The sequence below is a fragment of the Pelophylax lessonae genome (genome assembly GCF_965119305.1).
Source record: "Pelophylax lessonae genome assembly, chromosome: 5".
NCBI classification, from domain to species: domain Eukaryota; kingdom Metazoa; phylum Chordata; class Amphibia; order Anura; family Ranidae; genus Pelophylax; species Pelophylax lessonae.
In genome coordinates, this window is record NC_138772.1 from 200,309,142 (window position 1) to 200,336,892 (window position 27,751).

At 40.7% G+C, this 27,751-nt stretch overlaps 1 protein-coding gene across 1 annotated transcript in view; it reads right to left on the minus strand.

Moving 5' to 3' along the window:
- The window catches only part of EEPD1 (endonuclease/exonuclease/phosphatase family domain containing 1), a 193,097-nt gene that overhangs the window by 18,170 nt on the left and 147,176 nt on the right, over positions 1–27,751 (minus strand). The window contains exons 3-4 of the mRNA XM_082258644.1: positions 22,848–22,958; positions 13,378–13,512 (exon numbers count right to left, since the gene is read on the minus strand). Coding sequence (XP_082114770.1) covers positions 13,378–13,512; positions 22,848–22,958 — 246 coding nt within the window. The remainder of the gene's footprint in view (positions 1–13,377; positions 13,513–22,847; positions 22,959–27,751) is intronic.

Genomic DNA, 27,751 nt, shown 5'->3' on the forward strand with positions numbered 1-27,751 from the left:
AAAGGGTTCATCCTCTCCAGTGGGAGGACGAGCAGCAGGGACCTGGGGAATCTTCGCTGGTTCCGGCTGTGCTGGTGGCTCCCAGCACTTCTGGGTACGCGGTGTCCCTCAGAGAAGAGCCGCTGACTTCACTTCCGTGTAGAGGCACGCATGCTTCGAACGCGTGCACCTCCTATTCCACCTTATACCCAGAAGTGAAGTCAGCGGCTCTTCTCTGAGGGACACCGCGTTCACGCAGCCATTTATGTCTAAACCACTGGCAACAAAAATGAGTACACCCCTAAGTGAAAATGTCCAAATTGGGCCCAATTAGCCATTTTCCCTCCCCGGTGTCATGGGACTTGTTAGTGTTACAAGGTCTCAGGTGTGAATGGGGAGCAGGTGTGTTAAATTTGGTGTTATCGCTCTCACTCTCTCATACTGGTCACTGGAAGTTCAACATGGCACCTCATTGCAAAGAACTCTCTGAGGATCTGAAAAAATAATTGTTGCTCTACATAAAAAAAGGCCTAGGCTATAAGAAGATTGCCAAGACCCTGAAACTGAGCTGCAGCATGGTGGACAGGACCAGTACACACCTAAGTGAAAATGTCTAAATTGGGCCCAGTTAGCCATTTTCCCTCCCGGGTGTCATGTGACTCCTTAATGTTACAAGGTCTCAGGTGTGAATTGGGAGCAGGTGGGTTAAATTTGGTGTTATCACTATCACTCTCTGTTACTGGTCACTGGAGGTTTAACATGGCACCTCATGGCAAAGAACTCTCTGAGGATCTAAACAAAAAGAATTTTTGCTCTACATAAAGATGGCCTAGGCTATAGGAAAAGATAAATATTAAAAAATATGTACAAAAATGTGAGGGGAGTACTCACTTTTGTTAGATATTGTATATATATATCAAATTATAAATTATCACATGATCTCTGTTCTCAGCTGCATAAGAAGCTTATATAGCTAGGGTTGGAGAAGCAGCATTACACTGATCTTCCCAGTGAATGGTTGAGCAGGGGGACGTGTCAGCACAAGTCTGACCATTGTTGGAGGACGGGCAGGCTGTTCTCCCAGCCCTGCCAGAAAACTGACCATGCTGAGATTGATGTGCCTAGTGTGCTAAGTTTAAAATAGAAAATAGGGGGACCTGGCAGGATCACTAGGAATTTCATACAAAGAAAAGCAATGCAAGGAGAACACAATACTTTTTAACACAAGTACATGGTACAACAGACCCATATCAGGAATATAAAATGCTAGTGTAACATACACTTCAATTATCCTAGCAGCTAGAATCATTATTGCCACATCTTGGAAGACTTATTTCATCCCCTTTAACCTCTTAACAACCGCCCACCGCAGTTTTACTGCGGCAGGTCGGCTCTGTCCTGCGAATCTATGTAACTGTAGGTCGCTTAGCAGGACCGCTAGCGCACCCACTTGCCACAGAGGAAGCCAATCAGCAGGTCCAGTGGCCGCGATTGCCCCTAGGCACCCGCAATCGCTCCTCGTGGAGACAGATCGGCGTCTGCCATTGTAAACACGGCAGACCACTGTTCTGTCAGAGATGAACACAGGGATCCTTTGTTCCTCTTATTTAGGAAAACAGGTCTCTGTGTTCATGCATAAATCCCATCCCCCCACAGTTAGAAAGCACCCCCTAGGGACACATTTGACCCTTTGCTTGCTTCAGCTGTTAACCCTTTCCCTGCCAGTGTAATTAGTACAGTAACAGTGCATATTTTTAGCACTGATTACTGTAATAATGTCACTGGTCCCCTCAAAAGTGTCAAAAATATCAGTTAGGTGTCTGATATGTCCGCCGCAATGTCGCAGCCCCTCTAAAAATCGCTGATTGCTGCCATTACTAGTAAAAATAAACAATAAAAATGACTTAAATCTTTCCCCTAGTTTGTAGACACGATAAATTTTGCGCAAACCAATCAATATACACTTACTGGGATTTTTTTTTCCACTAAAAACATGTGGCAGAATACAAATTGGACTAAAATGATGAAAAAATTAAATTTTTAATTTTTTTTTATTGGGAATGATATATAGCAGAAAGTGAATATGATATTTTTTTTTTTTCAGAATTGTCGCTCTTTTTTGTTTATAGTGCAAAACATAAAAATGGCACAGGTGATCAAATACCACCAAAAGAAAGCTCTATTTGTGGGGAACAAAGGACATCAATTTTATTTGGGTACAGCATTGTACGACCGCGCAATTGTCCGTTATAATAACGCAGTGCCGAATCGCAAAAAATGACAGGTCATTAAGTGGGAAAATCCTTCCGGTCTAGAAGTGGTTAAACTAGTGAAGGCTAAATTTTCTTGAATAATGGTTAACAACAAGTTGTCTGCTATCTTGACTGACATAATGGATGCCTTTGGCAGAGTCTGGGGCTGCAAAACACATTATTTATCTGGAACCTCAAGGTGATGAGTAGGCAAACAAGCCTGTGGGACTGAACCAACTCCCCACTGACGTCACCCCCCTCCCTTTGACCCTACTCTACCTCTACCCTACTTTGAGTTCTACATTGTTTGGTTTCCTTGCCTTTGTATTTTCTTCAACCTTTACATTCTCGAGATCTATGACTAAAGCAGTATGCTGTAGGTCTTTGTTTTTTCCATGGAAGGGCCACTTCACAGAAGATATGTATCCATGGAAAGATATACATTGAGCTGTACTGTATTGCACCTGTATGAGCAACAAGCTTGATAAAGCTAATATTGAAGCATACAACCACTATAGAACTTTTATATAAAGTCATATGTTTGCTCTAACTTGTATTGGTAAAGCTTATTAAACATTACCGAGACCAAAAAATAATTCCCAGCTGCATCCCTTACTGGAGCCTCTCCAGCCACTCTCCCCCCGTCACAAATGTCAAAAATACTCTGGACCAGGGCTTTTTTACAGCTGGAACTTGGTAGAACTCAGTTCCACCACCTCTGGCTTAGGCCCTCTGCTCCTTGCTCACCATTATAATGGTAAACACAGAAGTCCGGCTTCTGTGTTTACAAGTGACAGCTTGTCTCCCAATGGCTCTCACAGATCTGATCTCCTGAGCGGACAAGGGAGATGCACCACCTTTGGCTTAGGCCCTCTGCTCCTTGCTCACCATTATAATGGTAAACACAGAAGTTCGGCTTCTGTGTTTACAAGTGACAGCTTGTCTCCCAATGGCTCTCACAGATCTGATCTCCTGAGCGGACAAGGGAGATGCAGGTGCAGAGCAGATCGTGAAGGGTGTTTGTCTGGGGGGAGGTTGGTTTTGGGATCATGATTGAGTTCCTGCACCTATTTTCTGAGAAAAAAAGCCCTGCCTTGGACTCTCCATGCAGGTGCCAATAAATAGATTGTATAACATATTATAACAAGAAACAGTGAAAAATTGCACGTCTAGGCATTGCATTTCTCAATAATGTACAATTATGGCTGAACAGGATTTTTTAATACATACATCTTTTTATTTTACAGGCTCAACTTAGTTTACTGTGCAGATCTTAATGACTGAGTTGCTTTAAGAGAACCTGTATGGGCAACGCTCAGGTTCACTCTTAATTGGCAATTGACAGTAATCTCACCAGTGGAAACAGATGCAATAGCAGAAAGCATTACTGATTTAATAGGTCAGAAGGCTTACATTTTGAGGCTGACAAGTGGTGTACAGTACATATGCAGTATTTCCACATATGCATTATGCCAGCTCCCTCCATAACCGAGATCAAAAGATTATATGTCTTACAAATAACATCAGCTCACTCTGCACAGCAGCTATAAATAACAATGTGGCGGCTCTACTGGCATACACAATACATACGCACAGATATACCTACTACTGCCATCATGTAAATATATCCTGGAAAAAACTTTACAGGAGATCTGGATGTAATATAACCTGTGAAATACCTGTGAAATATTTCAAGAACAGCTAATTTTTCAATGTCATCTTAGGCTACGGTGCGGGTGTTAGGCATTTCAAGTTATTTTATTAAAAGGCAGTCAAGCTTGTTGAAGGAAGGTGCCTACCTTCGGGGTAAGATCTTTTTATCAAAATGTTGATACTGAAGCACCATGACAGATATCAATACCTTCACACTGATTCTCAAAAATCACAAATATTATCAATACTTAGGAAAGGGGATTCCCCAGTTCTCAGCAAGTTAGAACGCGGAGAAAATGATGTTGGCTAAAAGAATGTCATGGAACGTGCACTGGTGCTGTGTCTCCGCAGGAGCTCGTCTTGACAAAGGTCTGCACTCATGGGCATTTGTCACTATCTCTAGGGCTGCTGGAGTACTTATGTTCTTAAAAGTCAAAGCATATTAGACATCACCTTCATTGTCATACTGCAGAAATCAATAAAGGCTTAAAGCATAACGCCACTGCCTCTCGGGGCAGTGATCAGAGGGAAGGGTGGTGGCATACAGGTTACAGTAATACTCTGGGAACGTATCAAGTATTGCCTCTGGGGAAGTGATGGCCCCCCTGTGGGAGAGGTAAGCTCTGGGACTAGAGTAAGTGGTACATTATACTGAGACAAGATCGCCAACAACCTGCCATTCCTGTCGGAATGGTAATTTTAATAACATTCAATTACAATATGATTTGTCTCGCAATTGTGTACGCTATATTGTTTTTTTCTTTATTTGCTATTTTTTTCTCCATGAAAGTGGAGTTACCTTTTAAATAGAAAATTATCTTTAGATAGATTTTTATTCCAAAAGCATTTTATTAAAATAAATTTGATAAAAATCAAAAAAAATCTGATTTAAAAGTGATTTTAAGTTTTTTTTATTTATTTTTTGAAAATCATTGATTTTTATCCACCTTGCGTGTTACTGTGTGAATATATACTCTTATTTACAAACATCGGCACCTAGTATTTGCTAATAAGGTTTAAAAAATACAAAATTATGCCAGTTTTGTTACACAGTTAAAAAAAATCCCTTCTGGGCCAATTCCTAATTCAAAATATTGCCAAATTCAGCTTTACTTTGGATATTATTCCTTGTAAAACATTTTTTAAATAGCACTGTCTTTGTTATTGCTAGGCCGTGATTTAAATCATTTTTCCGCTTAACCACCCTTAGGGCCCGTTCACACTAGCTGCACGCTAAAACAGTAAATCTTTCCATCCCTTATGTGAATTTAGTTTTCTTCCTCTGTACCCTTTCCAAAACTTCAATGTCCTTTTTACAATGTGGTGCCCATTAATGGGTCCTATAGTCTACACATGACTATACGAGTGATCTACAGTGCATTGCGAAAGTATTCGGCCCCCTTGAACTTTTCGACCTTTTGCCACATTTCAGGCAAAAGGTCGACATCCAAAAAAATTTCGTTCCACTTCATAATTGTGTCCCACTTGTTGTTGATTCTTCACAAAAAATTACAGTTTTATATCTTTATGTTTGAAGCCTGAAATGTGGCAAAAGGTTGAAAAGTTCAAGGGGGCCGAATACTTTCGCAATGCACTGTATAGAAGCAATACTATGTAAGCATCATGGCGTTTGTGTCTGAGTTTTCCCTATTGTAAACCAAGTGGTCAAAAATACGTATGATTATGTGATGTTTATGAAGGAAGTACTTACTAAGGTTTATTCTAGGTGAACAATGGTGTAAAAATTATCGGTTTGTACCCACCAAGCTGGTTGTAGATGGCTGGTGGCCGATACAGGTTTATAACGGAATATATTATTGGTGGCACTGTCAAGGACCTGGCTTTAAAGGTTGTATCAGTATTCTTGTATGTTTTTGAAGAACTGGTGTCTAAATCATGTTACTGTTATTATCGTGTTATTTAATAAAAGCTGTGGCCATAGTACTCCAGTGAAAATAATTTGCCATTTTGTAATATTTATGAGGTTTAATATGTTGATTTTAATGTTCAATATCACGCCGCCCCCCTGAGCCCTACCTGGATCATGGCAGTATGAGAACTTGCCAAGAGATGAACTAGTTATTAAAGGGTACAGTATGTAAACCCTAAGAATAAACTTCTCTTATTTGCCCCCTTTTGAACTGAAATATACACTAGTGTTTTCTTACTGTATATCTGTTTTATTAGTGCAAATAAAGAGTGTCAATCATGTCAGAAATTCAGAGCTGTCCCAATTCTTGTGCACACATATTTTATCTGTAGTAGTTAGTCCTCCTGATTCTTAATTTTAGACTACAGAATGGTTAGCCTTTATGTTGCAAGTAAAGATGGAAGAATGGGAGGGTTTGAATAGTTTCGTAGAAGAAAATTGGGCAGGGCTGACACCACTCAGTCAAAAGATTTTTAGTGTTGTCAGCCCACAAGAGGATTTAGGAGAAAGGTGCCTTTCTGACATATCAACAGGTTATTGTTCATACATTAAGGACCTTTAAAGGGATGACACAGGGAATTGTAAGTAACTGGAAGTGGACGCACTTCAGGTACGGCTTGGACACATCGTCACTTCCGGTTTACTTCCTGGATCGGCAGTGGAACGCACACTACCAGCGGTGTCCACCACCATTTGTTTCTCACACACTGCGATCTATCTACCTTTGTTTGTGAGTATGTTTTTTATCTTATTGAGGCAATAAATTTTACAAGCATACTACACTATATGCGGTCCTTTTGTCTTTTCACTTGGGGTCCACGGAGGAGACTTGGACCAGTCCCACCTAGGAGTTATTAGCGATTTTGTGATATCCTCAGAAGGAGGCTGGGTGCAACATCTCTATTGATATTTCAAGCGACATATATCTACTGCTGCGGTGAGTAGGGAACCAAGAGGGGCCACCTGTCACCTTTGAGCACCTTGAATAGAGTATCTGCACTCAAGCACTTTTTTGGATTTTAATAACTTTTAAAAAGGACTTATTATTTATGTATTCCTGATGTTCTTTATATCAACTTGTACATTATATTTCTAATCATTTTTACTGTTTGTTATTTTTTATATGCTAGCGCTGTTTTAAATTTGACCACCCAAAAACAAATATAACCTTGAGTATCTGAAGCCCTTGTCCAGCTCTATAATTAGGAATATTGTTTGTAATTCTTCTATTGTTTTTAGCCCTCCAGGTTCTTATTTTTAGACTAAAGAATGGGTAGTCTTTATGTAGTCTTTATGTTGCAAGTAAAGATGGAAGAATGGGAGGGTTTGAATAGTTTCGTAGAAGAAAATTGGGCAGGGCTGACACCACTCAGTCAAAAGATTTTTAGTGTTGTCAGCCCACAAGAGGATTTAGGAGAAAGGTGCCTTTCTGACATATTAACAGGTTATTGTTCATACATTAAGGACCTTTAAAGGGATGACACATGGGGAATTGTAAAAATGAATAGAATCTTGAGTATCTGAAGTCCTTGTACGAGTCCAGCTCCTTAATTAAAAATATTGTTTGTAATGAATTTCCTGTGTTCAGTTTCTACATCAAAACGAGGTACATGATTCACTATGAAGATCAAAACGAGGTACGTGCTTCACTATAAAGATCAAAACGAGGTACATGCTTCACTATAAAGATCAAAACGAGGTACATGCTTCACTATGAAGATCAAAACGAGGTACGTGCTTCACTATAAAGATCAAAACGAGGTACGTGCTTCACTATGAAGATCAAAACGAGGTACGTGCTTCACTATGAAGATCAAAACGAGGTACATGCTTCACTATGAAGATGCCTTCTGTGATGTACAATAGCTTTGTTCCATGTTCTACTGGCAGCAATACATATTATTAGATAGGTAGGAGATTAAAGGAGCACTATGGTACTAAATAGCTTCTTGAAAGCATTTAAGACATGAATAAAAGTAGATTACATAGTTTCTTTATTTTATTACTTTGATTAAAATTTTTCTTAAATGTCATGATTTTGAGCTTCCTGTTGTGAAACAACTGCATCCTGTCGATGAGGGTTTGATAAGAATGGAATTATAACAAGGTCTTTGTTTTTAGAGCCAAAATACTGCATTTCTAAGTTAAATAAACATAAAGCTAGAGTTCAATACCATTCAAATCATTGGGCCATAGTTGAATGTAGATGTAATAGGACTTTTGATATTTATTTCTTGTTCTAAATGTTCTAAAATGATGGTACAGGAAGGGAAGGGAGGAAACAAGGACAAAGACAGCAAACCTCTGTCAGGTTTCTTTTTTTGTTTTGCTTTTTTTTTTATTTTATTTTTTTGACAGGGGAGATTTTGCCCTTACTTTCTATTTTGCTAACACCCAGGGTGTAACATGATTTTCCTAGGAAACAGGAACAAAACCCTGTAAGGCCTCATGCACACAGGGCGTTAGACAAATCAAGCTGCAAAGCCACTACCAATGCCAGGAGAAGGCGGCTGTAAAAATGCACCTTTAGTAGTTTTTTGCACAGGGGTTAATGTGTGTTTAGCCATGTTAGCTTTTAGCAGCATTTCTCTGCCTCTATTCAAAATCAATAATTCCCTATGAGAGCCGTCTTAACTGATTTGACTTTCAGCCCATTCATTTGAATAGAAGTCGCATCCAAGTCATGTGACGTCACAAGGATCGGGGTCTTATAGTGACGTCACCGGATGGCCACGCTCCATGACTATATAAGAACCGTCAGAGAGTCCGGCTGGCATGGGGTTCCCTACTATAAACGACTGAGTGTACATGTACACATAAGATGAGGCCTAAGTGGGTTTATAAACTAAACCTACCTAATATACTATTCTCAAAATCTTAAAAACTTTTTGTAGTGAAGCAACCTCCTTACTCCTCCTCTCTGAAGAAGGGGCAAGGCTCTAAAACATGTCAGTCCAGTGAACGTACTTACCCTACCCAGGTTTCCTCTTTGTACCAGTTGTTGGGATGATCTGTAGCCTCTACAGCAGGGATCCTCAAACTACGGCCCTCCAGCTGTTGCAGAACTACACATCCCATAAGGCATTGTAAAACTCTGACATTCACAGGCATGATGGGAATTGTAGTTCCTGAACGATTGGAGGGCCATAGTTTGAAGACCCCTGCTCTACAGTGTCCACCCTAGGATCCATCCCAGATTTTCATCTCTCTTTTTGCTGTCTTCCTAGTTACTTTTTAAATAACTGTTGACATGACCTGGCCCTCCATTGGATGGGTTTTCCTGGTGATATGTCCTGATCAAATTACTTCATTGTAAGTGCGTTTTTTAGGATATTTTTTAATTGAAGTGTTTTTAGCTGCAATGTGTGCTTATTTTTGGGTTTTATTTTGCATGGAATTACAACTTTTGAAGGTACAAAGAGCTTGCAAGGATAATCAGATTTAGGCTTCATGTACTCTAGAAGCTTCTAAACTTGAGTTTAAGAGCTTTTGGCATTTTTTTGCCAAAGCTTCTGTAGTAGGTTTTCCAGGCATTGGGCCTGATGTGGGTCTGCCATTGTTACCGGTTACCTCTCCAGCCCATGTCAGCTGCGACCCTGGGTGTGAGAACCAAGACATTGACAACTCCGGCATCTTGGTTTTGTGGTTTTATTGTAGATAAAGGGGATTGGAGAAGGAAATGAGTGGGATACTCCTTTAGGCTTAACTAGATACAATTTGGGACTTTATTCAGAAAATGTCTGTTAACGCTGCCTTGACGCCAGCCGACAATAGCCAGAGCTCACCGACGCTTAGAACACACTATAACTTGACAGAAGTGCTGAATCCTCGACTCTAGGTCCAGAAGACTCAGGACGAGCACAGAACTACTGACACTGCTGCACTGCAAAGTCACTGACCACCCTCTCCAGCCTGGCACTGGCTTGAGGTAGCTTGCTGTGAATTACTGTATAGCTGCAACTCTCAACTGGTACTCTGCACAAATCAGGGCCCAAACTGCAGGCGCCCCCTTTACACTTTAGCTCGTCAGGGTCCACTGTCTATGTATCCCCTCTGTTACTTCAGGGTTCTCAACCTAGGTACCCCCTTTACAGCTAGCTGACACTGGATCGCAGAACCTCCTCCGGAGTGGTCTCCTCTAACTCTTCAGACAGACCCCCAGGGGCAATCCTCCGTACTCACGACCTGTGTAGGCTTTCCTGGGACTGGACCCCTCTCACTCTCCGCTTGTTCTCGGCACACCGGATCCCCTCAGCTCAACTCAGCACTGTCTGAATTCTCGGGCGGCACCCCGAGACATCCTCTTCCTCAGACAGGAGGAGAGATAACCGTTCTCTCCCTCCTGGGACTCTGCTCCTGCCAAAGACGCCAGGTAACGCACTTCCCCCAAACTTATACCCACTCCCAGAATCCTTTGCAGCATAATCTGCCTTCCGGGGTAGTTACAAGCTTGAATGTGTCCCCTGATTGGGCTTCCTCCATTACCCTATGAGAATCCTCTCACAGGAGCCAGTGGGGAGACTTCCCCTTCAGCAGGCACACCTGGAAACCATGACACCCTAACCAAAAGAAATCATGGCCCTGCTGTTAAGCAGACAAGGCCCACTATACATTTACCTTGTACCTACCTGTAGGGTGCTACACTTCTAAACTTAACTCCATAAAAGCCTATGTGTCAATGTATACATAGGTTTTTACCAGGGTTTAGGAGCTTCAACCTTCCTCTCCTATACGCGGAAGAATGAAGTTCAGAATAGGAACGTTTTGACCAAAGGCCACGGAAAAATGCAAACTTCTTTTTGCGTTTTCCCACACCCGTTGGTCAAAGTAGGCAGTGTGTACATGAAACCTTACCTTGGTACCAGTAAAGCACGTGACTTTTTAAAACCTGAATATTGTGGCATCAGCCATACCTCCCCACTTTCTAAAGGGGAAAGCGTGGCACCTTCCATAACAGAAAAAACTCCACGGAAAACTAATATACAGAAAACGAATGGTTAAACTCACAAATGCTTTTTTTTTACCACTACTTTTCCTTTTATATTGGTTTTCAAAATAAATACACAGAGAACAAATGGTTAAACTCACAAGTGCTTTTTTTTTTTTTTTACCGCTACTTTTCCTTCCAAAATAAAAAAAATGCAATAATTTAGAGAAATGATTAAAATATTTAACACAACAGGCTTATACAGAGATATTAGACTTCAGAATATATTCAGAGATATTCACCTAGCTAAGATTTTTTTCCTTACAATAGGAGTATTCTTGGCAATTACAAGTTTGGTAAGTTACTGGTGCAATATGATGAAATTATTGCAAGTGTGTTACTCTGTACTAATATAGACATGTAATTATTTTTTGTTTTTGTACATTTCTAATGATGGCATAGATAAGAATTTAAAACCACATCAGCCCAATGCATAACGTAGGCCCTATTCTGCATCCATAAGCAGGAACTTGCTTTACCCCAAGTTCTTATAGTACGGCATTAACTTTTGTTACCAAAATTGTAACTGGCGACAAGGAAACTTCAGTACAAACCAGTTATCTCCACCTAGTAGCCCAGCAGTCAGGAAATTTCAGCTGTATTCACACTTGTACTTTGTGGCAATGTGCACTAAAATGTGTACATTCCCGCAACACACCTGCTCTAGGGTTCATTGTGAGCAGCACCCCAACGCATTGTACAGCAAACTGCAATACCTGGCGCATCACATACCAATGTGTTGTGGTGCGCTGTGTTTCTTATAAAAGTCATGTGCTTGTTTTGATCCAGTTTGATGAACTCATTATGAATAGGCTGCCTTAAAGAAGAACTTGGGGAAAATTCTTTAGTTAACTGCTCATTTTCATCTCGGGGATTGGAGAGCAGAGATATACTTACCCAATACTTACTGATCAGCTGACCACAAGAAAGATCCCCACTGCTCCTATCCCACCAGCCCCCCCCCCCCCGCATGATAGTGGTCTTGTGAATAGACTATTCCTGATGTCATCACGCCCATAGACCAGCTCTGAATGTGAGGATGCCAGGAACAGCCCACCGCTAGACATGAGGGAGCGCTGTTTTTGGGAGGATCGAAGGACCGGGTAAAAAAAAGTAAAGCTTTCTCTTGCTGCCCCTTGACAAGTTAACCCGTGCAGTGCGAGCAGAGCCCCACTGCATGGGAGAACAACATTTTTTTCATGGAGTTCTGCTTTAATGTAATGCACGTTAAGACAATCCCAAATTTTGGGTTGTCCCCAAAATAGTAATAGAAGGACCATCTTCCATCATGGGACACATTTTCTGGTAACAACCAGGGATTTGCTCACTTTGGAGGGATTTTCTCTTACTTCCTATTTTAGCTATGGAAGGGAAATCTCCCCAATGGAGCACAGATGACAAAAAAAAAAAAAAAACTGTTATAACCCTTCGTTACTCTATCCAATATGAGAAAAAGTTTTGCATTCAGTTCTATGTTAAGATGTAACGGTTATTTCAGAGCTATTTTTTTCAAGATTCATTTGCTGGGCAGCTTTATAGCTCCATTTGCTTAATTACGTTTTTTTGTGCATTGACATATAAAAGTCAGTTGCTAGATCAAAGGAGAAGCAATCCAACACGATGTATTTTGTATAAAATGATTCATCGAGCAGGGGTGATATGTTTTATTCTTTTTTGTTTTTCTATTAATGAATACAAAGCCTGCTTGGAGTCAGAGAGGCGGGCTGATAATGTTACAACCTCTGATTCAGCCCATCCGAGCTGGCTTTGTATTTATTAATAGAATACATTGCTAACCATGATTGGCTCAGCACGGTATACTGTATGTAGCCGAAGCTATGGTACATACAATATTACTGCACATCCAGCCGGCTGACAGATTAGTGGGTATAAACAAAACGGCTGCTAGACAAGACCCTATCATGGCTCCACCAGCAAGCAAAAGTAAATATGAAGCATTTTGAAGGATTTTAAGTACCGGTAAGTCATACCCATTTTAATTAAGAATATTTAAATCAAATTTGATGTTTTTAAATGGTGTTGCCTTGGAAGGGGGGTAGTCTTGTACGGCGAGTATAGCCCAAAACCGGAAAATTAGCTGGTCGTCTTATACACCCATTAGCCTTAAATGATGGCATATACGGTATATAAAATGTTTTTTTCCTAATTGAGAAAGTCCAGGAGGGATGCCATGCATCAGCTGGGAGGAGTTATATAATCGCATCTCCCTGGCTAGACCACAGGCGCCATCTTGGATTCCCTTCTGAACTGGTTTGATGTAGAGAGAGTTGTATATTTATTCCCCTTTGCATTCTTTGATATTGTAAACACATTTCTACTTTTATAAATAAATTTAGTTTATGGTTTTACACTTTGGAGATTTTATCTGGTTTTATGATATGCCGGGGACTGTTGCTTTGCATAAAAAGTATTTAAGCACCCTAATAAAACCTAATAAACAGATTATACTCAAACTATTTTGAATATATGGGGCAAATATGCCTAGTTACCAGTACAAACCAATAGTATGAACATCAACAGCAATAAATGTTGCAACCAAGATGGATTTATTGTACCTTAAAATGTGCAATGTAGGGCCGTAAATAAGTGTGCTTGCCATTGCCATTGGTCTGAGGGCTTTCTTGCAAGGTGACATTCTTCAGTTCGATGCCAGCTGTAGTGTCCCACAGATATCCAGAGTATGTCATTTTCTGCAACATCAAAACATACATTATTTAGCTTAGAGAGAAAACCTAACACCTAGAACTTCACAGGAATTAAAAAAAATAAAAAATAAAGTTGAAAGTTACCCATAATAGACTTTAAACCTTGGACTGAAAGGAATATGAATTGAAATTGACTATTTGTAAATGTAAGGAAATAAACTACCAATATTATAATAGTCCAATTCAGAGAAAAGGCACGGCGGCAACCCCCGCCTAATGGCCAACCTTTAGATCTATTGCTATAAAACATATATTTTCTTCTAAACTTAATCCGTACATGGTCCAAAATATTGTGTCTCCAGTGTTAAAATTGTCTGTGTGGTAAAAAGAACACTTGTTAATTTAGAAGTTCTTGTCCTGGGTTCCATGGACCCCTAAGTGGTCCATGGATGGGTTTCAGGGGGTCCATTAGGTTCAGATAAATAATAACATTTATATTCACTATATAGCCCTTCCCCTTCAATGGCTTCCCATTGAAAGAAATTAAAGAAAATGCACCTTGCCACTGCTTAGTGCGCTGATCACTAAGGGTCTCTTGACTTGTTGTTGGCCTATGTTTAGCATTTCAATTTAAATTTGTATCATCAACAATACTTTACTATTCTTTCCTTTCTATTACTTTCCTTTACTTTACACTCTTACTTCAGGTGGCAATTTTAGCCTTTTTCATTCATTGATGAAGTTATACTCTCAGGTATTTATAATGGGCCTATTAGTTAAAAAAAAGGGGGGGGAGGGTAGGGGAAAACCTGACATCTCATTACAATGCAACACACCAATTATGCCCACCAGTATGGATGTAGTGGCTTGTTCTTCCCTTGAACCCCTCTGTCTACTACGACAAATATGATTGATGTCCAGTGATCATTGCTTGAACAGTTTTATTGGTCAAATCCACTAGTGCATATGTCCTTTATCTGTTTTATTTGATGTTCGATCCCCACTATACTTGCTGTGGATGACTTATGTATTTCATTATCTGGCATATCTGAGGGACTTTTCTTATCTTTATAACTGTTACTGTTAAACCTAGGTGAACATAATATAACTGGGTACTAATATATAAAGTTGATCCAGAGAATATCCGATTGCTTCTCGGGATATCAGGAAGGAATTTTTCCCCTGATGTAGCAAATTGGATCATGCTTTGCTGGGGTTTTTCGCCTTTTTCTTGTTCAACTACGGGTATAGGATTGTGTATATGGGATTGTATGGTTGTGATTTCTTTGTTTTTTTATTGGTTGAGCTAGATGGACTTGTGTCTTTTTTCAACCTGAATAACTACGTAACTGTTAGTTTTGTTTACTTGAAAAATGTAATAACAAATGATTGAAACTTAAATTTGTATCATCATTCTCTGCACAACATCCATCTTATGCCACTCCATAAGTGCCCATTCACACTACAGCGACTTGTCAGGCGACTGGTTAGCCTGACAAGTCGCGGTCCATACAGTGCTACGGGAACTGTTCTAATAGGAGCGACTCAAGTTGCTCCGACTTAGAAAATAGTTCCTGTACTACTTTGGGGCGACATCGGAGCGACTTGCATAGACATTCATTATATGAAGTCCGTGCAAGTCGCGCCAAAGTCGCGATGCACGTGACTTCACAGGTCACCCCCGAAGTCGTGCCGCGGTAGTGTGAACCGGCACTTATAGTCAGTTTTTCGTTAAGATTGTTTATTTTTTTCAAATATTGTGTTATGTCATATTTACCACGAAAAAGTACATACAGCATATTCATTGCATGCAAAGTTGTGTTTATGTGAATATTCCAGGGAAGCAGGTCAGACCACCTGTTGTATACATGGCTGCTGATAGCAGTGCATAGAGCAAAAGAATAGAAAAAAAGCTGCTTGCCTGCTTTCTTCAAAGGGGGCTCGTGACTCAAAAATGGTTAACAACTAGTGATAATCCCATAGTATACATGCAAAAATAATGCGTGTCCAAATATGCTCATCAGCACAAAAACAAAGTATAAAAGAGCTCTCCCAAGCCATGAAAGAACTAGCTTTGTACAAACTGTTTATCCCTCAGGGTCACTTTTTACGTGCACACTAAATCTACTTACCTTCATCTAACTCTACTGATTACAGCATGATATCTCCATAAAACGAGTAAAAAGAAATAATACAATGCCAATGACTCTATAAATTCTAACCCATAAAAGTCTACCAGGACACGGCCCTAAGTCAACCCACAGGGTTGTCACTGTGCTATGAGGACAGTGGCATTGCTTTTCTACAATACATCCCTTAGCTACTGTTTCCAGCAGTTATCTCAAGTTAAAAATTACTTTGCTTTAAGTATCTTAGGTCATGTATATGCGAATAATCACAAAGCACCCTGTAAACTATTAAAAGAAATGATGCCAGAGCCAAATGCTGAAACAATACACTTGCTTGATCAATATGATTCCATTAAACTGGTATTAATGACAGGCAAACTTCCTGCCATATCAGCAAACTCATCAACAATGCACAAATTGCATCTTGTCCCATAAATGATGGCTGCTGAAAATAGCATTACTAGGATTTGTCTTCCTATGCAGGTTTTATTCAGTTCATTAGCAAGTAAAAGCTTTTTATGCTATCATTTTATTGGCTCGAATTCCTATGCTGCAGTGCTGATGAAGGTATCAACTGGCCAGAGTTAAAGAGAACCTGCCAAGAAATCTGCTGTTACAGACTTGTTTTTTGAAGGTGCAAGGCTATCCTAATCCTTGCTTTACTGTATAGTGAGTGAATGACCCTGAACAAGCATGCAGCTATATATTTTATGGAACCCCTGATCTGCATGCCAGGTTATTGACTTGCTAAGTAGAGATGCAAGTACAGCAGGGGTGTCCAAACTATGGCTCTCCAGCTGTCCAGGAACTACAATTCCCATCATGCCTAGTTATGGCTGTGAATGTCAGAGTTTTACAATGCTTCATGGGATGTGTAGTTCCGCAACAGCTGGAGGGCCATAGTTTGGACACCCCTGAAGTACAGGGATAAAAGGTACCTTTAGAACAAAGGGACCATACCAATTCCCATATTTCTATCCCAACAGATTCCTTTTAGTATGCTGTAATCACAGAAAGTACAGAAATTATATTGGATTGAACTCACAGAACCTGAATATATATCTAACAGGAGTTATTAACACAAACTATTTAGTGGTATACAGCAGTGTGGGAATGAGGTCAAAGCAGTGTTCTAGGAAGGGCCCGGCTTGTTTCTATGCCACAGGAATGGCGTTGTGCATGCCTACTCATTTCCTGGCAGCCAACTGTCTCCTCAGCTCCTGAGTTTTATAAGCAATGGCTTAGAAAATTCTGCACTTGGTCATGTGCTGGCACCCAAGCACCTGGTTATACAGTGAAGAGGATGGTGCACAAAGCTAGCCAGCCTTCAGCACAGGGGGAAACCAATAGCAGCTGGAAGACTACTGTGATCAGTATATGTTCAGGCTGTAAATACAATGGTGCCTAAAGTGTTACTAAACACAGGACCCTGCATTCACTATATGCCCCCATTCACATGCAGGCGACGCTACCTCGCACCGCGACCTCGGAGCGGCCGCCACGGACTTCATAGCATTGAAGTCTATGGCGGTCACCTCCTGGTCGCCCCAAAGAAGCTCCGGACCCTTTTTCTAAGTCGGAGCGACTTGTGTCGCTCCTATTAGAACGGGTCCGCAGCTTCCCTATGGGAGGCGACCTACGGCGACCTGTGAGGCGACCAGGTCGCCTCACAGGTCGCCTAAGTGTGAACGGGGGCTTACTGGCCTCCCACAGTACACAGAGCATAAAAATGAAACAATTTGAGTAAATATAAACTGCTACACGCCTTTTTTCATCAGCAGTTGGAGCAGTCTTGTGACTTTTATCAGTCTGTGGTTAAAGCTTGTAGGAGGAGTTTCCATTCTCCTCTGGCTTTCCTATAAGGTTGCAGGACCCCTGACCCTCTGTCTGGACAGTGCTGATTGGACCTGTGCTGATCACATGTACTCTTACAAGAACAAAAAAAAAAAAACTCCCTAGCAATATACACCAAAATAAGCATGTGCAGCTTGTTCCCTAGACTCTGTTCTATCAGTAGATGCAATGAGGACAGTGGAAAAAAGGGGACCATCAGAGAAGACAGGATCAAATAGCCTTTTTACACAATGCAGAGGATTAACCCCTTAGGTTCCACAGTGAGTATAACAAGCATGCTTTACTGCTTATATAGACTGATTTTACTGTTGTGGGTTTAGTCACTTTAATAGTATAGAGACCCAGAGCAGTACAGCTGTGGTCAAAGGTTTTGAGAATGACGAATATTATTTTCACAATTTTCTACTGCCTCGGTTTTTATGATGCCAATTTGCATATACTGTTATGAAAAGTGATCAGATGAATTGCAATTAATTAAGTTCCTCTTTGCCATGAAAATTAACTTAATTCCATAAAAAAACATTTATGAAGAAGGCTTCAGGGCGCTCAAGAAAGTCCAGCAAATGCCAGGACCGTCTCCTACAGTTGATTCAGCTTCAGGATCAGGGCACCACCAGTGCAGAGCTTGCTCAGAAATGGCAGTAGACAAGTGTGAGTGCATCTGCATGCACAGTGAGGTGAAGACTTCTGGAGAATGGCCTGGTATTAAGAAGGGTAGCAAGGAAGCCACTACTCTCCAGGACAAACATCAGGGAAAGACTGATATTCTACAAACGGTAGAGTGATTGGACTGTTGCAGAGTGGGGTAAAGTCATTTTCTCTGATGAATCCCCTTTCCGATTGTTTGGGGAATCTGGAAAAAACCTTGTCTGGAGAAGAAAAGGTGAGCGCTACCATCATTTCTGTGTCATGCCAACAGTAAAGCGTCCTGAGACCATTCATGTGTGGGGTTACTTGTCAGCCAAGGGCTCACTCGGAGAGCAACTTCTCCCAACCATCCAAGAAAAGTTTGGTGACAATCTATGCCTTTTCCTGCATGATGGAGTACCGTGCCATGAGCCAAAAGTGATAACTAAGCTGCTTGGGGAAAAAAACATAGAAATTTTGGGTCCGTGGCCAGGAAACTCCCCAGAATTTAATCCCATTGAGGACTAATGCTCAATCCTCAAGAGGCGGGTGAAAAAAAAACTCACAAATTCTGACAAACTCCAAGCATTGATTATGCAAGAATGGGCTGCCATCAGTTAGGATGTGGCCCAGAAGTTGATTGACAGCATGCCAGGGCGAATTGCAGAGGTCTTGAAAAAGAAGAGTCAACACTGCAAATATTGACTCTTTACATAAACTTATTGTAATTGTCAATAATAGACTCTCATACTTATGAAATGCTTGTATTTAGACTTCAGTATACCACAGTAACATCTGACAAAAATACCTAAAACACTGAGGCTCCATTCACACTACCGCGACTTGTCAGGCGACTTGTCAGCCTGACAAGTCGCGGTCCCTTGCGGTCCATTGACTGCTACAGGACCCGTTCTAATAGGAGCGACACAAGTTGCTCCGACTTAGAAAAAGGGTCCTGTACTACTTCGGGGCGACCTCGGGGCGACTTGCATAGACATTCATTATATGAATTCCAAGGAAGTCGTGCCGAAGTCGCGGTGCACGGGACTTCACAGGTCGCCCCGAAGTCGTGCAGAAGTCATGCCGTTTCAGTGTGAATGCGGTATAAAGCAGCAGACTTTGTGAAAATTATTTGTGTCATTTAGAAAACTTCTGGCCACGGCTGTACTTGCAGGGAAGGTACAATGCCTTGTAATATCTGGATGTAATATATGGTCTTGGCAGAACCATCTGATGTGCATATTCAAGACTGATAAGAAGAGCTGGAATGTGTCACTTTTTTTACGCCATTTACTGTTGAGCACCATTCACACCTAGAGCCAATGTAAGACACATAGTTATTGCACAGGTGTGCAATCCTTTTAGCAATGTTACCTTGATGTTGGCATTGACTTTATACTAGTATGGATACACTGAAAGGTCTGGGATGCCAAACATATAACAAAGCATTATTATGGATCTCACAGAAGAGGAGTCTAGGGAGTGCATGAGATCCCATAACTTCATGGTCTGCTTAGCACCGTTCAACCAGAGCTAAGCTGTTGCTATGCATAATTTACAATAGGGTATCCATGCAGAGCACCTGTTGTGTACATGTCTGCTGTGTGCAGTGCATGGAGCAAAGGAATAAAGAAAAACGGTTTGCCTAGATCACCTGCATTCACCTGCATGCATGTATATTATAGAACCTAGGTATAGAGTGCCAGCATAACTAACTTCAGAAGAATGGATTTTGAAGTTAAGGGACAAAGGCCCAGGAGTATTACAGCCAAGCAGATATGCCAGTGAATGTTGTTGTGTATTCAATAAATCCTTAAAATGTATTTTGAAAGGCATCTACAGCAAGTAGCTGATTCTGAATTTACATCAGCCTCTTGTAATCTTAAAGTCTTACTAAACCCAGGCATTCACTTTATCTGGTCTCCCACAGTACACAGAACATGGAAATGTTATAGTCTTAGTAAATTTAAACTGCTAAATACCTTTTTTCATCAACAGTTAGAGCAGTCTTGTGACTTCTATCAGTGTCTGTTTAAAGTTTTTAGGAGGAGTTTTAATTTTCCCCTGATTGTCCTGTAAGGCTGCAGGACCCCTGACCCTCTGTCTGGACAGTGCTGATTGGCCCTGTGCTGATCACATGCACTCTCTCAAAAACTCTTTAGCAATACACACCAAAAACTAAGCAGCTTGTCCCCTAATGCTCTGTTCTATCAGGAGATGGTCTTTAGTCAGTGGAGTATAAGGAGGATCAGAGAGACAGGATCATGCAGCCTTTATACACAATGCGGAGGATTAACCCCTTAGGTTCCACGGTGAGTATAACAAGCATGTTTTACTGCATATACACTGATTTTACCGTTGTGTATTTAGTAACATTTTAGGTAAATTTGATTTCAGACCAGGAGAGGGAGTGGCAACACTAGGGGCCAATCAGGTGTGCTGCATGCACATAGGCCAACAAAGAATATGCCAACAAGGGGCGACCAGCTGTACTACAAAAATGCAATTATGAAAAGTAAGGTCACCAATGTGGCTCTGCTGCCTGGCTGTATTAGCATCAGAAAAAAATGGACGAAAACAGAAATGCTTGGTAGATAAAACAACTACCATATATGCAACTCATGATTTAGATATTCACTTAATGTTCAGTCGACTTACATAGTGACACCTTACTTTGAATTTTTATTGTAGGTATTATGGCATGTGTTTTGCCGAACTGAAATCCAAAATGAAGTACAGTCAAACCTTGGATTGCGAGCATAATTCGTTCTGGAAACATGCTTGTAATCCAAAGCACTCTTATATCAAAGCGAATTTCCCCATAAGAAATAATGGAAACTCAGATGATTCGTTCCACAAGTCCTTCAGTTTATAGTCTATATACAAAGATTATAGTAATGTGATGGTTGTGTAACCATAAAATGTCCATCCACAATATGGAGCCTTCCCAAGGGGATTAGAAGCAAAATCTAGCAGAGCTACAGAATTTAAGAGAGATGAGAGTGTAGCAATATGGTTACATTTAATGAAGGTTCAACATTTAGCAACTCACATGGTTAATGATTAAAATAGGCACACCTAAGTATGCAGGCATCCGGGGTAAAGCTGTCCACATAGACCATCTTCTGAACCACCGGCTCTCACCACTGTCAGTCTGCAATCGTGACCGGGAAGAATAGCCTGCAGTAAAGTGATCTGAAAGTGAGGCTTTGAATCACTCGTGGAGTGCTGCGGGGAAGGGATGATGAAGATGGCTGTGCAGAAGATGGTCTATGTGGACAGCTTTACCCCAGATGCCTGCATACTTCGATATGCCTGTTTTAATCATCAACCATGTGAGTTGCTAAATATTGTACCTTCATTAAATGTAACCATATTGCTACATTTTAGAGGCTCCTCTCTTCTTTTTTATACATGACGCTACTTGTATATCAAGACATCGCTTGTATATCAAGTCAAAATTTATTTAAAAAATGTGCTTGTCTTGCAAAGCGCTCTCAAACCAAGTTACTCTCAAACCAAGGTTTTACTGTAGTTTTTTTTGGCAGAGAAGACGTGCAAAGTCTGTTCTGTCAAAAAAAGTCTTCTTTTTCCCCTAAAAAAATAGTATTTTGTACACACTGCCTATACATGCACAGTGCAGTGTTCACCCTGGCTCATTCACCGCATAGAGCTTGCTGCAAGTAAAAGTATAAAAGAAAATCCGGAATTTGGGGTTGTCACCAGAAAAGTAATGCCCCAGAACAGGGGAAATCTTCCAATGGGGACATAGTTCTGGTGACCATGGTGAAAACCAGGGATGGATTCCTTCACTTTAAAAGGATTTCCTCTCACTTTCTGCTATGGCTTTGGGACAGGAAATAAAGGGAAATCTCCCCAGTTGGACACAGATGGCAAAAAAAGTAAAACCTTCTCTTAGCCTATCAAACCTTAAAAAAAAAATAGTTTTGCCTTTAGTGCTACTTTAACTTCAGCACACCTCCACTGGAGTTACATCTTCAGTTGTAGCCAAGTGGCTGGGCCCTGAGATGCTGGACCCTGCAGAAACCAACAGAAGATGTCAGCAGCCATAATGGAGTGACGAGGAGCAGCAAAAACTTTGCTGGTGGTGGGTGCACCAGGAAGAGAGTTTGCTTTAATAGGTAAGTACCGTATGTGGTAACAGTCCACCCACCCCTTAAGTGGTAAAGCTCAGCTTTAAAGGATAAGTTCACCTCCTTTTTTTATATTTGTAAAAGAAGTACGCTAATGGCATATTGGTACATAGAGGAGTTGGAATGTAGAGGAAAAAAAAAAGTGAACTTATCCTTAAAACCATAAATGGCATGGAGACTAAATGTTTGGAGATATCTTTATTCTGGATGAGGCTGGCTAACAAATACTTCGTTGGCATAGCCAAGGTCAAGCCTACAGCAGGTTGCTATGTGGAAATTTGGCGTTTGTCTTTAAAGTTGAACTAAAGGTAAAAAATGTAATTTAAAATCATGATATGTGGGTATATCTTTCATGTGGAAAACACATTGCCTCTAAGTAGAAAAACGCACTGCCCTGCTACGGGAAAAAAAAAAAATCCTTAGGCTGGAGCTTTGTAGAACTTTGAAAAGAACAGCAGGAAAACTGTGGTTTGCCAAAAAATTATGAGAATTGCATTGGCGAGATGACTGTCAAAACAGATTAGGACAAACTCCCATGTAGAAACAGAGATTTCCTCTGATAAAACATGTCACTTTGACCAGCAATATACTGTAAATACAATGCAATTTCACATACCTCATTAGGGCCTGATAATGGCTTTTCAGAAACAATGCACTTCCACGATCCTCTGACTCCTTTCCACTTGCGTATGTTAGGCAAAGATGGCTGGTTTAATTCTGTGCAGAACTGAAAAGACAGACAAAGAAGTGGTTATACTTTCTTTCAAGTTCGCTACTTTATTAGAATAAAAGGAAAATATATTGAAGCTCAACTCCAACCCACATTTTTTTAGGTTTTAGATTTTCTCAAGACTCAGGAAGAGCAAATAACTCTCTCAGTTAAAAATTTCTGCACCCTACTGGGAAGATGTCACGCCACTTTCTGTTAACTTTATGTCAAAAAAGTATATATATATATATATATATATATATATATATATATATATATATATATATATATATATATATTTTTTTTTTTTTTTTTGTGCGTTGGAAATTAATGCAAAGTGTGCATAATATTTACATCCCAAGTCAACCCTTTATTTTTAGTTTTGGACATTTTTGGCTATTTTGCTATCTGTGTCTTATTGTGAGAAGTGAGACAAAATACCCTTTTAGACAGCTGTCACCAGAATAGCCATCCCTATTGGAAGATTTTCTCTGACCTCCTTTCCTGTTGCCAACTGTATAATTGGACAATGGTGGCCAAAGGAAATAGAGAGGATTTATCTCCCCAGAGGGAACAAAAACAGCAATACAAACTCAAACTTCTAAAAAAGAAATAAATAAATAAAAAAGGCTAGGCTTCAGATATCCTTTAATGAAATGATGACCAGCTTTCTTTTTTCGTATGGATCACCCAATGTCAGTAAAACTTTAAAGAAAGAGTCATGGAGCAAGCTGATGTTGACTTCTGGTTCTAAAATTTCTAGTTGTCCTGCTGTCATGCTGACCCTCTTGCTTCAATACTTTGAGCCACCAATCCAGGAGCAACATAAAAATAAAGACTTTAGCATTTTTGCTGACTTTCCTGATTTGCAAACCCATTTAGAATTTTAAATATATACAGTGCAGTGACTTACAATGTATTGAAGGCAGTGGATCAGTATAATGGTCAAGCAACCTGCATTTTCCGTAGCACATCAGGAAAGTAACCCCTGTGTTTCTACCATGTCTAATTTAGATTAAATGAGGATTTCTCAAAAATATTCTGTTATAGCAATACAGTATGTTGCACAAAAATACCCATCTCAAAAACATGCATCATTATATATATGCACTCCCAATTTGAATGCATAATGAAACACATCTAAGGACCCATTCACATGGCAGAAAATATGGTGCGATTAGATGCATATATTTTGCATAAAAGAAAGATCCTGCGTAGAATTTGTACCTAAAGTACCTTTATGCGCTTAGGTAAAATTTGCAGATCTTCGTGCATAAAATTTGCAACTGTGTGGTACTTTTTTAGTGCACAACTAAACACAGTACACATTTTCGTATGTAGATGCAGCTCTGTGTATGGGCTCATTGATTACTATAGTACTGCATCTAGATTTGTAAAAAACTATCTGCTGTACTCATATAAGCATTTTTCCTGCTCCTGTGAATGAGCTCTAATTCTGTAAAATGATGTAGGCTAATATGATCAGGGGAAAGAGCCACGCATGACGTCACCTGCGGCTTTCTTACTGGATTATATGTGTATACACAGAGTGCTCGTTTGTGCACTTGTGACAAGTGCCAGAATTGTAAGTAGTTTTAAATTTATTGAACAAATGATTATATAACAGACAGCACTAGATTATTTCTATTTGCTTTTATATTGATATCCATGATCCTATGGAGGAATTGGCTGTCTTGGATCCACTTAGTCCATTGGGAGACTATTAGATCCCTTCATGGGAATGCTTATTTGACCATCCTGTTGGTTCAGGGAGTCATGGTCGTAAGGTGAGCTGCCATCTGTGTGTATGGTGGAAGTGCTGCACATTATTTGACACCTGCATGTTCAATCTAGAGACACCACTTTGCACCATCAGGGATCTTTTTTATAAACTTTTTATGGAAATGTATTTGGACTTTCTCTTACAGTATCTGACAAATGTGAGTACACCCCTCACATTTTTAAAAACATTTTAATGTATCTTTTCATGTGACAACACTGAAGAAATTACACTTTGCTACAATGTAAAGTAGTGAGTGTACAGCTTGTATATCAGTGTACATTTGCTGTCCCCCTCATAACAACTCAACACACAGCCATTAATGTCTAAACCACAGACAACAAAAGTGAGTACACTCCTAAGTGGAAATGTCCAAATTGGACCCAAAAGTGTCAATATTTTGCTGTGGCCACCATTATTTTCCAGCGCTGCCTTAACCCACTTGGGCATGGAGTTCACCAGAGCTTCACAGGTTGCCACTGGAGTCCTCTTCAATTCCTCCATGACGACATCACAGAGCTGGTGGATGTTAGAGACCTTGCGCTCCTCCACCTTCCGTTTGAGGATGCCCCACAGATACTCAATAGGGTTTCGGTCTGGAGACAGGCTTGGCCAGTCAATAACTTTTACCCTTAGCTTCTTTAGCAAGGCAGTGGTCTTAAAAGTGTGTTTGGGGTCGTTATGATGTTGGAATCATGCTCTGCAGCCCAGTCTCCAAAGGGAGGGGATCATGCTCTGCTTCAGTATGTCACAGTACAAGTTGGCCTTCATGGTTCCCTCAAATAAACTGTAGCTCCCCAGTGATGGACCATGACACTCCCATCACCATGCTTGACTGTAGGCAAGACACACTTGTCTTTGTATTGCTCACCTGGTTGCCCCCACACACGCGATAAGATTATCTTGGTCTCGTCAGACCACAGGACATGGTTCCAGTAATCCATGTCCTTAGTCTGCTTGTCTTCAGCAACTGTTTGCAGGCTTTCTTGTGCATCGTCATTAGAAGAGGCTTCCTTCTGAGACGACAGCCATGCAGACCAATTTGATGCAGTGTGCGGAGTATGGTCTGAACACTGACAGGCTGACCCCCCATCCCTTCAACCTCTGAAGCAATGCTGGCAGCACTCATACGTCTATTTCCCAAAGACAACCTCTGTATATGATGCTGAGCACATGCACTAAACTTCTTTGGTCAACCATGGTGGGGCCTGTTCTGAGTGGAACCTGTCCTGTTTAACCACTGTATGGTCTTGGCCACCATACTGCAGCTCAGTTTCAGGGTTTTGGCAATCTTCTTTACCATGAGGTGCCAGGTTGAACCTCCAGTGACCATGAGAGAGTGAGAGCGATAACACCAAATTTAACACACCTGCTCAACATTCACACCTGAGACACCCACCGGCTTGTACAAGCTGGAAGAACCATTGTGTGTGGTGGGGGAAACAAATATTCGACTCATCTGACTAGTAGAGCACTTGCAGCAGCCAGGGGGAAGCCAAGTGGCACAGACACTGACTGCTGGAAAGAGTATATTCTCTCTTCTTTTAGCTGGTAGGGTCTTGGCTATAAGTAACACTGTGCTGGCAGGGTCACTAAGCATCTTTGTGGCTATATAAAAAAAAAATAAAAAAAAAAGACTATTAATACTCATATGTCCTGTTCCTTGTTCTTCGCACCTACAACTCCTGGAAGTGGAGGATGCCTGGAACCCAAGTGCATGCTCTGGTTTTAGCTGCTGGCTCCTCTATCCTATAGACACAGAAATGACACAGGGTCAGCTGATGGAACCACTGTCACCATGTTTTGCCTATGTAAGCTCCAAATCCCAGCTGAGGATGCTCTCCCTGCCCCCATGTGACAGCTCTAAATGCCTAAGCACACCAATCCACCAAGAGCCAGCACTGTCATATATGGGAAAAACTGGAGTGATTCACTGCTCCATACCTGGCAGTACCCTTTTATGTCACTTCCCTCCCCTCATGTAAGGTGGCAGGGGAATGAAGGCAAGCATACGCAGCACAAGGCAGCTGCAAAAAAGTGAATACTCCACAAGCAAAGCTCAGTCAGGTTAATTTAAAGTCCATCAACAGGGCAATACAAATTATCCTTCATCTTGATGGTAAAGGTATTAAATATTGATACATGCCTTAAAAATGAATATATATGCAAACCCGATTCCAAAAAAGTTGGGACACTGTACAAATTGTGATTAAAAAAGGAATGGACTAATTTGCAAATCTCATAAACTTATATTTTATTCACAATATAATAAAGATAACATATCAAATGTTGAAAGTGAGACATTTTGAAATGTCATGCCAAATATTGGCTCATTTTGGATTTCATGAGAGCTACACATTCCAAAAAAGTTGGGATAGGTAGCAATAAGAGGCCGTAAAAGTTAAATGTACATATGAGGACCAATTTACAACATATTAGGTCAATTGACAACATGATTGGGTATAAAAAGAGCCTCTCAGAGTTGCAGTGTATCTCAGAAGTCAAGATGGGCAGAGGATCACCAATTCCCCCAATGCTGCTGTGAAAAATAGTGGAGCAATATCAGAAAGGAGTTTCTCAGAGCAAAATTGCAAAGAGTTTGAAGTTCTCATCATCTACAGTGCATAATATCATCCAAAAATTCAGAGAATCTTGAACAATCTCTGTGTGTAAGGGTGCAACCATACTGGATCCCCGTGCTTTTCGGGCCCTTAGACGACACTGCATCACATACAGAAATGCTACTATAATGGAAATCACAACATGGGCTCAGGAATACTTCCAGAAAACATTGTCGGTGAACACAATCCGCCGTGCCATTCACTGTTGCTGGCTAAAACTCCATAGGCCAAAGAAGAAGCCATATCTAAACATGATCTAGAAGCGCAGGCGTTTTCTCTGGGCCAAGGCTCATTTAAAATGGACTGTGGCAAAGTGGAAAACTGTTCTGTGGTCAGACGAATAAAAAATTTAAGTTCTTTTTGGAAAACTGGGACGTCATGTCATCCGGACTAAAGAGGACAAGGACAAC